The sequence below is a fragment of the Hippocampus zosterae genome, chromosome 7, assembly GCF_025434085.1.
Source record: "Hippocampus zosterae strain Florida chromosome 7, ASM2543408v3, whole genome shotgun sequence".
Taxonomy (NCBI): Eukaryota; Metazoa; Chordata; class Actinopteri; order Syngnathiformes; family Syngnathidae; genus Hippocampus; species Hippocampus zosterae.
This window is the reverse complement of record NC_067457.1, coordinates 12,281,259-12,293,960: the sequence shown is the minus strand read 5'-3', so window position 1 is coordinate 12,293,960 and position 12,702 is coordinate 12,281,259. Positions and strand designations below refer to the sequence as shown.

At 39.9% G+C, this 12,702-nt stretch overlaps 1 protein-coding gene across 6 annotated transcripts in view; it reads left to right on the top strand.

Annotated features, from left to right (window-relative positions):
- Positions 1 to 12,702, top strand: part of LOC127604112 (ATP-binding cassette sub-family C member 3-like) — a 56,762-nt gene that overhangs the window by 25,695 nt on the left and 18,365 nt on the right. For 3 of the 6 annotated variants that reach the window (XM_052070972.1, XM_052070971.1, XM_052070975.1), the window contains 15 exons: positions 651 to 896; positions 2,008 to 2,185; positions 2,273 to 2,434; positions 2,911 to 3,003; positions 3,192 to 3,395; positions 5,456 to 5,602; positions 5,801 to 5,888; positions 6,148 to 6,214; positions 6,302 to 6,428; positions 6,618 to 6,794; positions 6,933 to 7,100; positions 8,090 to 8,273; positions 8,377 to 8,485; positions 9,694 to 9,850; positions 9,961 to 10,168. In XM_052070972.1, the coding sequence (XP_051926932.1) occupies positions 651 to 896; positions 2,008 to 2,185; positions 2,273 to 2,434; positions 2,911 to 3,003; positions 3,192 to 3,395; positions 5,456 to 5,602; positions 5,801 to 5,888; positions 6,148 to 6,214; positions 6,302 to 6,428; positions 6,618 to 6,794; positions 6,933 to 7,100; positions 8,090 to 8,273; positions 8,377 to 8,485; positions 9,694 to 9,850; positions 9,961 to 10,168 (2,315 nt within the window). Of the gene's footprint in view, positions 1 to 650; positions 897 to 2,007; positions 2,186 to 2,272; positions 2,435 to 2,910; positions 3,004 to 3,191; positions 3,396 to 5,455; positions 5,603 to 5,800; positions 5,889 to 6,147; positions 6,215 to 6,301; positions 6,429 to 6,617; positions 6,795 to 6,932; positions 7,101 to 8,089; positions 8,274 to 8,376; positions 8,486 to 9,693; positions 9,851 to 9,960; positions 10,169 to 12,312; positions 12,624 to 12,702 lie in introns of those variants that run through there. The other 3 variants (XM_052070973.1, XM_052070974.1, XM_052070977.1) reach the window with 2 other exon arrangements.

Below are 12,702 nucleotides of genomic sequence, written 5' to 3'. Positions count from 1 at the left end.
GTTTCACTGCTTAAGAAAGCATTTAAGTTGCGGTCATCAAACCTGTTGGGTGGGTAGCTGGATTTCATCACGCTTGTCCTGCAGTTGATATCATCGAGCTCTGAAATGGATACTGACTCCAATAATGCTCGATTTATCTTCCGTGTGCCCAAAATGTAGTGCACTGTGGGACATTGCGTACCGGTATTTTTTTTTTTTCCAGACTGTATCACAGTATCTGTGTCGAGTTCTGGATGCTCATTGGTGAACTACAACTCGGCCTGCAGTTTACTACAGATGCCAGTATATTTTCTCCTATCTGGTCCTGTTTTTCTAACATTCTCATTAAGGTCTGATATGTTTTTGATGTCCTGTCAAGGCTCTTGAAGGAGTCCTTTGGGGCACGTTTGTGGCCTCAGCCGGCTTGAAAAAAAAAAGCTCCCCTGCTCAAGCCGGCTTTATACCACCTCCACAGACCGTCTTGTAAATTGTCAGTACCGCGACACACCGAATGAATGCAACAAAATGGCTAGCATAACCCTAAGCTTGCTTTGACACCCGTCACAAACGTGGCAAAATGGGACAAAACACAGATCAAACGTGTCAGGTACCGAAATGTAACCCTTACTTTTACCAACTACTATTTCCAATGAACAATGTGCTCTTTCCAGTAAACAGAATACATCCAATGACGTTGTCTATTCCAAGCCTCCACCATCCACCAGCAACCACATAGGAGAAGAAAGTGGAACTAGCCCAGAAGAGGCTGAAGTGCTGCTGTCCACTCGCCAAGTTTTACCCCGCCAGCCATCGTTTTTATATTCGCTCATCAAAGCCTTTGGACCTTACTTCCTGATTGGTTCAGCTTACAAGCTTCTGCAGGATATCATCACGTTTGTTAACCCTCAGCTGCTCAGGTGAATAGAATTGACCTTCAAGTAAACCCTCGGACCTTTATAATTTTGCATTTGAAAAGTCATCTATTTGTCGGCTTTTCGTTATATTTGCTATTTTTGCGCTCAGGCCAAAGCAATAAAAGTATTACATGAGTGGGGAGCAGGTGTTAATTACTAACAGATTTTTGTTATTTGTGGCATGGCTTGGCCCAGAACCTCCTTGAAGGACAGGGGAACCTTGTCCTCTGCTAAGGCTCCACTGCTGTCTAATTTCAAGCAGGATTTAAATTTCCCAACAATTTTTTAAAAATTGCAATATTTGTGACTCACAACACAATATTCCCACACTCACTTTTTGTGGACTAACCTTATTTACAATTAAGAGGCAATGTTTTCGCCCCCAGATTTTAATGAAAATCTTGATCAATTTTGCCTTTCATAGAATTCAAAACTTTTATCAAAGGGTTAAAAGAAAAAAATCACACGCGGATCTGCTTCTCTTTGAAAAAGAAAATACCAGTTAAGTATGTTGAATGATTCTGTCAGGTTCAACAACAAACCGAATAATGTTTAGTATCCCTGAAATGCTGACACGGACAAAATTCGATAACAAAAATTTGTATTCTCAAAAACGCGAAACACTGGTCACCAGGACCCACGAAAAAATGGAATCTCCAAAAGGCGGAACACAGAGAAAACAAACAAAATGACAAGTCACACGAAAAAAACCATGGAACTAAGGAACAAAAATGACTAAGACGAGATCGAGAGATCTAGAAGAACAACACTTGAGCACCAGCAGCAACAAGGTCAATAATCCGACAAGTAGCAGCCATCTTCTCAGTCCTTCAATACGTGACTAACGATGATTGGCAGCAGGTGTGCACACTGAAGGGAAAGCCCTCGCCTGCCGCCTGCTGACACAAGAACCGGATCATGACAGATTCATTGCCAATTTATTTGAAAGTCATGCAGTGTACTTTGAATCCTTGGAGTTTTCAGTCAATCAATCAAACTGTTTCTGCACAGCTCTTTTGTTACATAAAATGCAACTCTGCGCTTTACTTGAGTTAAAATCAGCGTTCAGGAAAACCTCCGTTTTGTTGAGTATACATATTTGCCTTTCTTACAGAATGTTGATATCCTTTACGAAGCAAAAAGGTGTCCCTGACTGGTGGGGTTACTCGCTGGCCTTCCTCATGTTCTTCACAGCGTTTTTGCAAACGCTCATCCTCCACCAACACTTTCAGTATTGTTTTGTCACTGGCATGCATGTACGCACAGCTCTCATCGGGGCTATCTACCGAAAGGTAAATACTCACACATTTACTATGCTTTCGACTTGTGCCACAATTTTTGTGACAATGCTTTTTTTTTTCTTTGTCCGTCATCTGCAGTCGTTAGTAATAACGAACGCTGCCAAACGCTCATCTACGGTGGGAGAGGTGGTTAACTTGATGTCCGTGGATGCTCAGAGGTTCATGGACCTCACCACCTTCCTCAACATGCTGTGGTCTGCTCCTCTTCAGATTATGCTTGCACTATACTTTCTCTGGCAGGTACTTTAGTCGTGTGGTTTGTACAGTATCTTGACAATGTTGTTTTGTTTTTATTCAAATCTACCCATAAATCCATCCATTATTAAGATTGATTGCTCTGATCGATTGATTGCTCTGATCGATTGATTTTGGTTTATTTCTTTTTAAATCGGGACGTTCGATGTCCCTTTTTTTCCAGACCGATAGCAGGTCCAGTACTCAACTATTGACTACTAACCGATATTAAGTAATTGTGACCACGCTTCTGAAACATAGCATTTCTATTAAAACATTGACAAATGTTTTATTTCTGACAAAAGAAATGGCAGTAGTTGTTTAAATAATACAAAAATTATACTTAAACATCAATAGTAAAACCAGAGAAAGTGATTATTGTGCATAGCTGTATCAAGTATTTGAATATATATACAACATCACTTCTTTTGCGCAATGCTTATGTTGCTTGTGTGATTTATTCTCAGTGACTTTGCTTCTAGAATCTGGGGCCCTCAGTTCTGGCTGGAGTCGCTGTGATGATCCTGCTAATTCCATTCAATGCTGTGATTGCCGTGAAGAATCGTGCCTACCAGGTATTGATCGGCAGTTATTTTCTAACTTTTTGTCATGTAATTCTGCTGTTGTACTTTTCTTTGCGCATCCTTACACGGATATTGAATTATCATCCACAATACACACAACATTTTTTTGATCAATTAGCAACTAGTCGTTTTCTGATCATATTTTCGCACGCTCATTTTGCATTTGTATTTGTTTCCAGGTGGAGCAGATGCAGCACAAAGATAGCCGTATTAAACTCATGAATGAGATCCTTAACGGCATCAAAGTGCTGAAGCTGTACGCCTGGGAGAATTCCTTCAAGGAAAAGGTGTTGGCCATCCGGCAGAAGGAGCTCAATGTGCTAAAGAAGGCGGCCTATTTGGGAGCATTGTCGACCCTGGCTTGGACGAGTGCGCCTTTTTTGGTATGCTCTTTCTTTAGAGGCCTGCAAGCTGTTCTTTTTCTGAGGCTTGCTGAAACACTGAGCTAATTGTCACATGACTCAATTAAAATTGCTTTGTTGACAGACTTGTTGAACGTAAAATCAGAGTCCTTCAAACTGAATTTATACTTGAACACGCCAAATAAATACTGTACAGTTCTACCTCTACTTATGAAATGAATGTTTTCTGGAAGAAATTTCTTCAGAACATTTTGTAAGTAGAGACACATTTTCCATGTTAATGCCTTAATCCGTTCCAAAACCCCCAAAATTCAGACATAAATGTTTGATCAAGCATAAAATGTCAAAAACAAAGAGTAGTGGAAAGAATAAAAATGGTCATTTAACTTTTAACTGCATCGTCATCGTTTTTTGCCCTCTTTTGTTCATTTTGCATTCAGGAAACTAGTATTTTTACCTTTCATGTCTTTAAATGTCTTTTGTAACAAGAGGCAATATTTTCCTGTTGAGGCATTTCGTAACTTGAAAATTTCGTTTGAAGAGACGTTGTCAAGTAGAGGTACCACTGTACCACTTTGCAACATGACCAGATAGCTCAATATTGACACAGAAATGAAAACCATCCATCCATCCATTTTTCACCGCTTATAGGTTAATTTAAAAATAATGAGAATAATCACCAACCACAGATTTAACCATAAACTCAATGAAATCCCAAAGTAAAAGACTTAAATTTGAAAAAGTGCAATCCTGTGTTTCATAGAGGTCCGGCTCGTGTTCTGTTTTAACAGTTTATCTTCAGCCAGACACCATCTGTTTGAGTACCCGGTAGATCTTTCAAACAAAGGGGCATCAAAACAGATCTTGCGTTCATTTGTATAAACAAACAGGTACGTTATCTAACAACCCAACTCTTTTTGCAGTCTCGCAATGTTTTAAATAAGTTAATATTTACTCAGGGCAGCTCAGGGGAGAAGTATGTCGTTTGCATCACAGTCGTTAAGTTCTGAGTTCAAATCTTGCCTCTTCCTTCCTCTCGTGTACATGTACCAGAAACATGCATGTTAAGTGCATTTGAACACTCGAAAGTTTCTATTGGTGCAAATGAGAGTGTGAATAGTTGTCTTATTTATTCCGTATGTGCCCTGCTATTGAATGGGGACCAGTTCAGGCTATACAGAGCCGTTACCCTACTCAAGACAAGCAATCTAGAAAATCGTGTTGAGACGCGTTTTCCATGTAAATGCCCTAATCCGTTCCAAGCCCCCTGCCCCCCAAAAAATTCAGACCTAAATGTTTTCTAAAGCATAAAAATGCATCAAAATATGTAACAAATACATGTTACAATTAGATTATTGCACAATAAATGAGAGTTGTGCATCATGTAAAAAAACAAAGAGCAGAGTAAAGAATAAAAATAATGTCCATTTAACTTTTAACTGTGTCCTCATTGTTTTTATTGCCCTCTTTAGTTCATATTCTCTTTCAGAAGTGGTTTTTGCCTGCTGTTTTGTAAAGAACTGAGCAAAGGACGTCTGCTTTTGTCGGCTTTTAATAATACAGTACTTCGAATATGTCCAAGGGAAACATTAGCATAGTGAGCGATCGCTCGACTGGTGATTCACATTTTTGTCAAACTATTGGAATGCCTCATGGCCCGAGGGGCAAATGACGAGGTCACTGCATAGCCACATCTATCTATTTATCTATCTACACACACAGACACATAGAGTAGAGGTACCCTCTTAACCAATGGGATGCCAGAATGATGCTTGGTAATACCCAATGGCAGAGCAACTATAAGTATGTTGCGTTCAGGAAACTCGACGCTGCGAGTGTTTTTACCTTTCGTATCTTGAAATTTCTTTTGTAACCGGAGGCAATATTTTCCTGTTGAGGTGTTTTGTAACTTGAAAAATTCATTTGAAAAGTTGTTCATAAGTAGAGGTCCCACTGTATTTCCCATTGAAATAATTATCGATCACCAGCTGTTGAAGATCAGATTATTTTGAGTGAGACTTGTGTTTCTGTCGACAGTAAACTGTTGTTTCTCACCAGTCCATTTGTTGATGCGTCCTCAGGTTGCACTGACAACATTTGCTGTGTATGTGACGGTGGATGAGAACAACATCCTGGATGCGGAGAAGGCCTTTGTGTCACTCTCTCTGTTTAATATCCTTCGTTTCCCTCTCAACATGCTCCCTCAAGTTATAAGCAGCCTCGTACAGGTGGGCCATAACTTCTCTTAGCCTCTTTCTCTCTCTGCCTGCGTCAGCTTAGGGCGCGAGAACAATTCTGTTTGTGTTTGTGGTTATTTAAAACAAGTTATTTTTGCATAATTCAGGTCATAAGAGCAAAAAAAAAAAAAAAATTCCTTGATCACCAGTTTCAGTTTACACTGAACACGTGTTTATTCTGCATTGCAGACAAGCGTCTCCCTGAAGCGAATCCAGAGTTTCTTGAGTCATGATGAGTTGGATCCAAATTCAGTGGACAGAAAGAACACAGCGTCAGGCAAGAGCAAACACAGTACACGTGTCATCGTTTCATGCCTGCGCACTTCACTTAAAGAGATGAGTCATGCCTTCGAATATATGCATCGTCACGCTAGCTCATCAACTCGTGGAAGATTGCAGGTTGTCCGCATGCGTGTCGAGTAACTATTTCCTGCTTGTAACTTTCACCCAGTGACTTTGGGTGTGAAGAGGCTATTGATGTTTGCGAAATTATGAGTCATGCTCAAAATATGTTTGCATAATGTTTTACTTGATAGATTTTTCAGTCACTGTTGTCGATGGGAAATTCACCTGGGCCAAAGAAGATTCTCCTGTGTTGCACGAGTATGTCTTGCCAAGTTACATACACGCTTGTATTCTTTTTGTTCATAAGCAGAGAGAGGTCATTACTATTGACTTTGTTCTTTCAAGCATCAACGTGTTGGTGCCTCACGGCTCCCTGCTGGCAGTGGTGGGCCATGTTGGCTGTGGGAAGTCCTCACTGATTTCTGCACTGCTGGGTGAAATGGAGAAACTTGAAGGAGATGTTTCCATTCGGGTATGCCTACACTCAATATCTTGTTTGACATGCAAACAAGGAGCAGTTAATCTTGTTTTTCCACCATTGATGCTAACATTTTTGCAGTACAAATTAACATAACATGATAAACTGTCCACTGTAGTAACCGCTGTCCCGGAAAGGGTTCATAACAAGAATCATGAATGTTTGGGAATGTTTTTTTGTCAGGGATCAGTGGCCTACGTTCCTCAGCAGGCCTGGATACAGAATGCCACGCTGCGTGATAATATCCTGTTTGGGAAACCGTACAATGAACAAAAGTACCGTTGCGTTTTGGAGGCCTGCGCCTTAACCCCTGACCTGGAGGTTTTGCCAGGAGGAGACATGACGGAAATAGGAGAAAAGGTACTTCCATTTCTTTTTGTTTTTACTCCTGTCCATTGAGAGAAGATTTGTAATTATGACAAACATATGGGGGTATCAAAATTGCCTGTATTCTACAATAACTAAATATCTCTTTAATGTTGCCTGCTGACACAACAGGGCATCAATCTCTCTGGAGGCCAGAGACAGAGGGTCAGCCTCGCCCGAGCTCTATATTGTGATGCAGATGTCTACCTGCTGGATGACCCGTTGTCTGCTGTTGACTCCCATGTGTCCAAACACATATTTGACAACCTAATAGGTCCAGAAGGAGCACTAAAGGGCAAGGTGGGTCACTATCAAGTACCATATTTTCGGCACTATAAGGCGCACCTAAAAGCATTCAATTTTCTCAAAAGCTGACCGTGCGCCCTATAATCCGATGTTCCTTATATATGGTGTTAAAGTCTCTTTAAATTCCCCATTGAATTGTTCCCCTGTTAGTGTTCCAGTTCCATCTAGTGGTGATTATTAGCAGCAACCAATTGCAACGAAAAAGGGTTCTGCCTGACACTAATGGACATGTGCATTCACCTAAACACACTCAAGACAAGTACTTTGTGAGCTCTGCAGAGCCATTATGAAACAAAGATAATACCAAAAGCATAGTTAACTACTGTCTAAATGAAGAAAGAAGGAGACAAGAAAGACTTCTAAGGATATTTAGCCCCTTGTGGATGTGAATGTGAGCCCACTGGGTTGGTGTGCCTTTTTGTTGAATCAATTATCTTCATAACATTTGTCTTTCATTTATTGTTTTGTAATGCCATTTGTATTTATATAATTCATGTGTGCGACCAAATATCGTGGCTTTGTTCCAGTTGCAACGGTTGTGAAGGCTATATAAAATATAAAAGGCTCTATATAACTAAAGCTGTATTTTATTGTATTGTATTGTAATTTCTTTAGTGTAGCACCATCTAGTGGATGTATAACGCAACAGCAGCCACTATAGTAGCATCTATTCTATACACCTTATAATGCAGTGCGTCCTATATATGAAAACAGTTTTAAAATAGGCCATTCATTGAAGGTGCGCCTGATAATCCGAAGCGCCTTATAGTGCAGGAAATGCAGTATTAATTTTTTTTATTCATTTGTTTTTGTGCAGTATCCTATTTGATACATGTTTAAGCTTTGGGGGAGGTTGATTCTCACTGACTCGTCTTCACTTAACTGTGCATGTCCCTGTCTATACTTTCTCTAAATCTCTTATGATGGAGACAGTGACATTTCTTATTCTTCCAATTATTATTTTTACCTGTTTTTTACCCTAGACGCGTATTCTGGTGACACATGGCATTAGTTACCTGCCCCAGGTGGACAATATAGTGGTCATGGTGGATGGAAGAGTGTCAGAGATGGGCTCATATCAAGAGCTGCTCAAGCAGAATGGAGCATTTGCTGAATTTCTCAGAAATTATGCTCTGGAGGACTTCGTAGACGAAGATGAGGCCACAGGTAGATTTTTTTTTCATACATCATATTCTCAAACCATCAGCTAATAATTGTTGCAATGTTTAATTTTCAGATTGATATATTAATTTGCTTCATGTTTTTGCAGAGGAAATAATCGATGACGAAGATTTGTTCCCAGAAGATGCCCTTAGTAACCACATGGACATGGTGCAGAGTGAACCGGGAATTAATGAAGCGAAGAGAAACTTCATCAGGTATGATAAACATGTTACCACATTTCAACATTTGTACGACTTTTCAGAGCCCAAAGCACACACAGAGCATTTAAGTAATAATAATTATAATTGCTAATCAATTGCATCCTTCATGGTAACAATGTACTTTGCATATCACAATACAAAATTCAAGGTAAAAAATATTTTTAAATAAAAAATATATATATACAAAGTGAATCATTTCTGAATACAGTAATTTTTCTTCCTTTTAATAAGATAAATTGATAAAATAAATACTGACATACTAACGAAACAATATTTATTGGGATGGCATTTATTGCGCAAATCTCTAGTCAAAGTCAACACTCCCTCATGCAAAATAGTACAAATAAAATGCTGATATTTGTTGTGAAAACAGTACAATTGACTTTGAGATGAATTTTCTATAATTCATTCAAATTACTGGGGCCATGGATAAATTGGACTTTGATGACTGATTCCGTTTTTAACTGTTGACAAGAAAGCAAGTGTATTCAATTAATCAGATCTCAAACGTAAAAATGAATAAGCATTCAAAATAACAAATCACGTTGCTGGTAGCTTGGATTGGGTAGTTAATGCACAGACAACATTTTGTGTACTTCTCCCGCAGCTGATGTATTCGTTGACATCGTCTGTCATTTCCCGTCTTCGGTTGCTGTCTGTGTTATTCTGTACTATTTTCTCCACGTTTACATAAGTTGATTGGTATGTTGCTGTTCAAATTAACTTCTTTGTCGCTGTATCGTGGTTCCAGCTAGATGACAAGTGCACTGTATCACACAAGCACTTATTTTGGGGTTTTGCGACTGCATTAGCTTAGTAATTAGCATGGCTTCTCATCTTTCTCCCCGTCTTCCCTTTGCCTTCGTCATAAAGCTACTTACAAAAATGTAGATTTTTTTAGTTGCCGTGGCGGCGATGGTTAGTGATTTGACGTATGCTTTGTAGCCGCCGGATGTAAAGCAAACCTTTGCCTTTTCATCATGTTTAGCCACGTTCGCTATCCAGCCGTAGCTTATTAGTAGCGTAGGCTTTGTCAGTGGTCTGCAACATTCAATGCCAATCTCTACCTGCGGGCAAATTCATACCTTGGATTGAGAATGCCTTCTGTAGCTCGCCGCTAGAAGTGACACTCATCAGGTTGCACTTTAAAAAAAAATGTGTACGCTTCTGTACACAACTGACAGAATTTCTTTTCATTGAAGGCAAATCAGCATCATTTCAGCAGATGGTGAGACATCTAAGTCCCGGTCAGTGAGGAGGCATGGCTGCAGTCAGAAGAAGCACCCAGAGCCACAAGAAAAGAAGCAGCAACATGGGATGGAGAAACTCATCCAGGCAGAGACTGCAGAAACAGGCAGGGTTAGTCTGTTTTTAGCACTTGTCGCTACAATCACTCACCACGTTCTGTATCAAAATTGGTCACCCCATCATCACTTGTTTTTGCATTTTAACAATGGTCTATCCTTCAGGTCAAGCTAAAGGTCTACCTTGAGTACGCAAAGGCAGTGGGAGTGCTCCTGTCTGTGCTGATCTGCATTTTATATGGCTGCCAGAGTGCAGCTGCAATTGGAGGAAACATTTGGCTCAGTGAGTGGACCAACGATGCCTTGCAAAATCGGACTGCGGACAATGTTAATATGAGGGTGGGTGTGTACGCAGCACTTGGAATTACACAAGGTAAGAAACTGTAATGTATTTTTTTTATTGTTTTGTTCTGACAGTATGAAAGTGGTTTCAATTTATTCACTTACCGTATTTTAGCACGATAAGGCGCTTCGGATTTTAAGGCGCGCCTTCAATGAATAGCTTATTTCCAAAATGGTTTCATATGTAGGGTGCACTGCATTATAAGGCGAATAGAATAGAAGCTACAAGATTGGCTGTGGTTGGGCTATGCATCCACTAGATGGCGCTACGCTAAAGGGAATTCAATACAATATTTCCCTTTATTTCTGTAGAGCCTTTACAACTGCTGCAACTGAAACAAAACCCTGAGAACTGGGCGCAGACATGAAACATATAAATACAAATGGCATTACAAACCAATAAATGAAAGACAAAAGTTATGAAGACAATTGATTGAACAAAAAGGCACACAAACCTTGTGGGGTAACATCCACAAGGGGCTAAATATCCTTAGAAGTCATGCTTGTCTCATATTTCATTCGTCTAGTCAGTCGTTCAGTCATATTTAGTCGTTTAGTCATAGTCGTAACTCTGCTTTTGCGCAGAGCTCACTCAGTAGTTGTCGTCTGCTTGAGTGTGTGTTGGCGAATGCACATGTCAATTAGTGTCGGGCAGAACCCATTTAGGTTGCAAGTGGTTCCTGCTAATAATCACCACTAGATGACATAGGAACACTAACGGGGAAACAATTCAATGGGGAATATAAAAAGACTGGGGAACCCCATACATAAAGCGCATCGGCGTATAGGGTGTCAGCGTTTGGGAAAATTTTGTGTTTTTAGATGCGCCTTGTTATGCGGAAAATATGGTAACGTGGTGTGCGACGGCTCTCTAGTGGACACAGATTGATCAATGCGTCTATGAAAGTGACTCCGCCATCATGCAGCTTTGCTTGATGCTGCCTGAGTTTACCACTGTTGTGTGATTTGCAATGCAATGAGGTGATTTCAGCTTTTCCTTAAGAAAACACTTTTATATGACAGTTTCCCCTCGATTCGTTCCAAGGCAAAGGTGACAATTAGTCAATTGAAAATATCACATTTAATGTTGAATCATTCAAGATTTGTTCTCCATTTTCAAACTTTTCCAATCAAGTGTGCTGCCTGAATTAACATTTGGATAAGTTGACAGCTCAATCAACCCGCGCTTGAATCTTTAAAGCGGCTATTTTGGGTTGTACATGAATTAATTGACATTAAGCGAAACCTTTAATGTCAAACATAATGCTTTCCAGGGCCACAGGTTGACTTTTTCAGCTTTCAAAGGATTTTTTCTTCTTTTTGAAAAAACCCCAAAAAGATTTATTTCTCTGCCCCTAAATGCCACAGGAATTCTGCGTTTTGAGGTTTTCAACCTAAATATTCATGAACTGTTTAACCATTTCAGGGACAGCGGTTACGACAGTGGACAGCTTATCACATTATCAGGTTACAGGGTGCATGAAAGGTTTCATAGAAAGAAAGTTAACCACTTTAAATGTAATGGACTTCTAAATGCATCGATGGCCGCTAGCTAGAAAGGGTGAATGCATACGGGGGGCGTCATTTTTTAGTGATGATGCATCACAATCATTTAATTGCCCCCATGAGTCAAGCAGGAAGAGGAATGGGTTTAAAATGTTTTTTGTACTGGCACGCTAATATGTGGCCCGCGACAAAAATGAGTTTGACACCCCTGCTTTAGATCTTGAAATCCAACTCATGAAAAATGGGAGCAAAAACAATAGTGTTGCATTTTTCTTCACCGTATATAAAAAAAAATCAATTAACCCTTTCATGCACCCTGATAAGCTGTCCACTGTCATAACCATTGTGCCTGAAAGGGTTAATTTGGGTTCTAGATTTCTGTGGTGCCATCGCAAAAATAACACAAAAACATCCCAAAACGCAAACTTTATAGGATTTAATAGCTCAGGTGTAGAAATTGTGCTGTTGGAGAAAAATGCATGTTCTAATCTAAAATCTTATTCATATGGCTTTCTGAATTACTTCTGTGAATGTGATGCATTATGTTGTTCAATGCTTTAAAAAAAACATTTCAGTGAATGTTCCTTTTACAACCTTGCACTGCAGGCATGCATCAACTATTTTATCAATTGACAATGAAACCCCCCTCTTCTCTGAAATCAATCGTAGGTGTCCTGGTCATGATCTCTTCCTTTACATTTGCAATGGGAAACATCGGGGCAGCGCGGAAGCTGCACCATAACCTGCTCGTCAACAAACTTCACACACTCCAGTCGTTTTTTGACACCACTCCCATAGGACGCATCATCAACCGCTTCTCCAAAGACATCTACTTGATCGATGAGACCTTGCCTTCTACTGTGCTCATGTTCCTGGTCACCTTTTTTGTGTCTCTCTCCACCATAATTGTCATCATTTCCAGCACTCCCATCTTTGCGGTTGTCATAGCACCCCTGGCTTTCGTATACATCTTTGTCCAGGTATTCAGCGAAACGGAAAACAATGCATGCTGTGTGCATGTTTGCAGTTGTTCTAATGCTCCAGTGTTTGGTCTTTGTT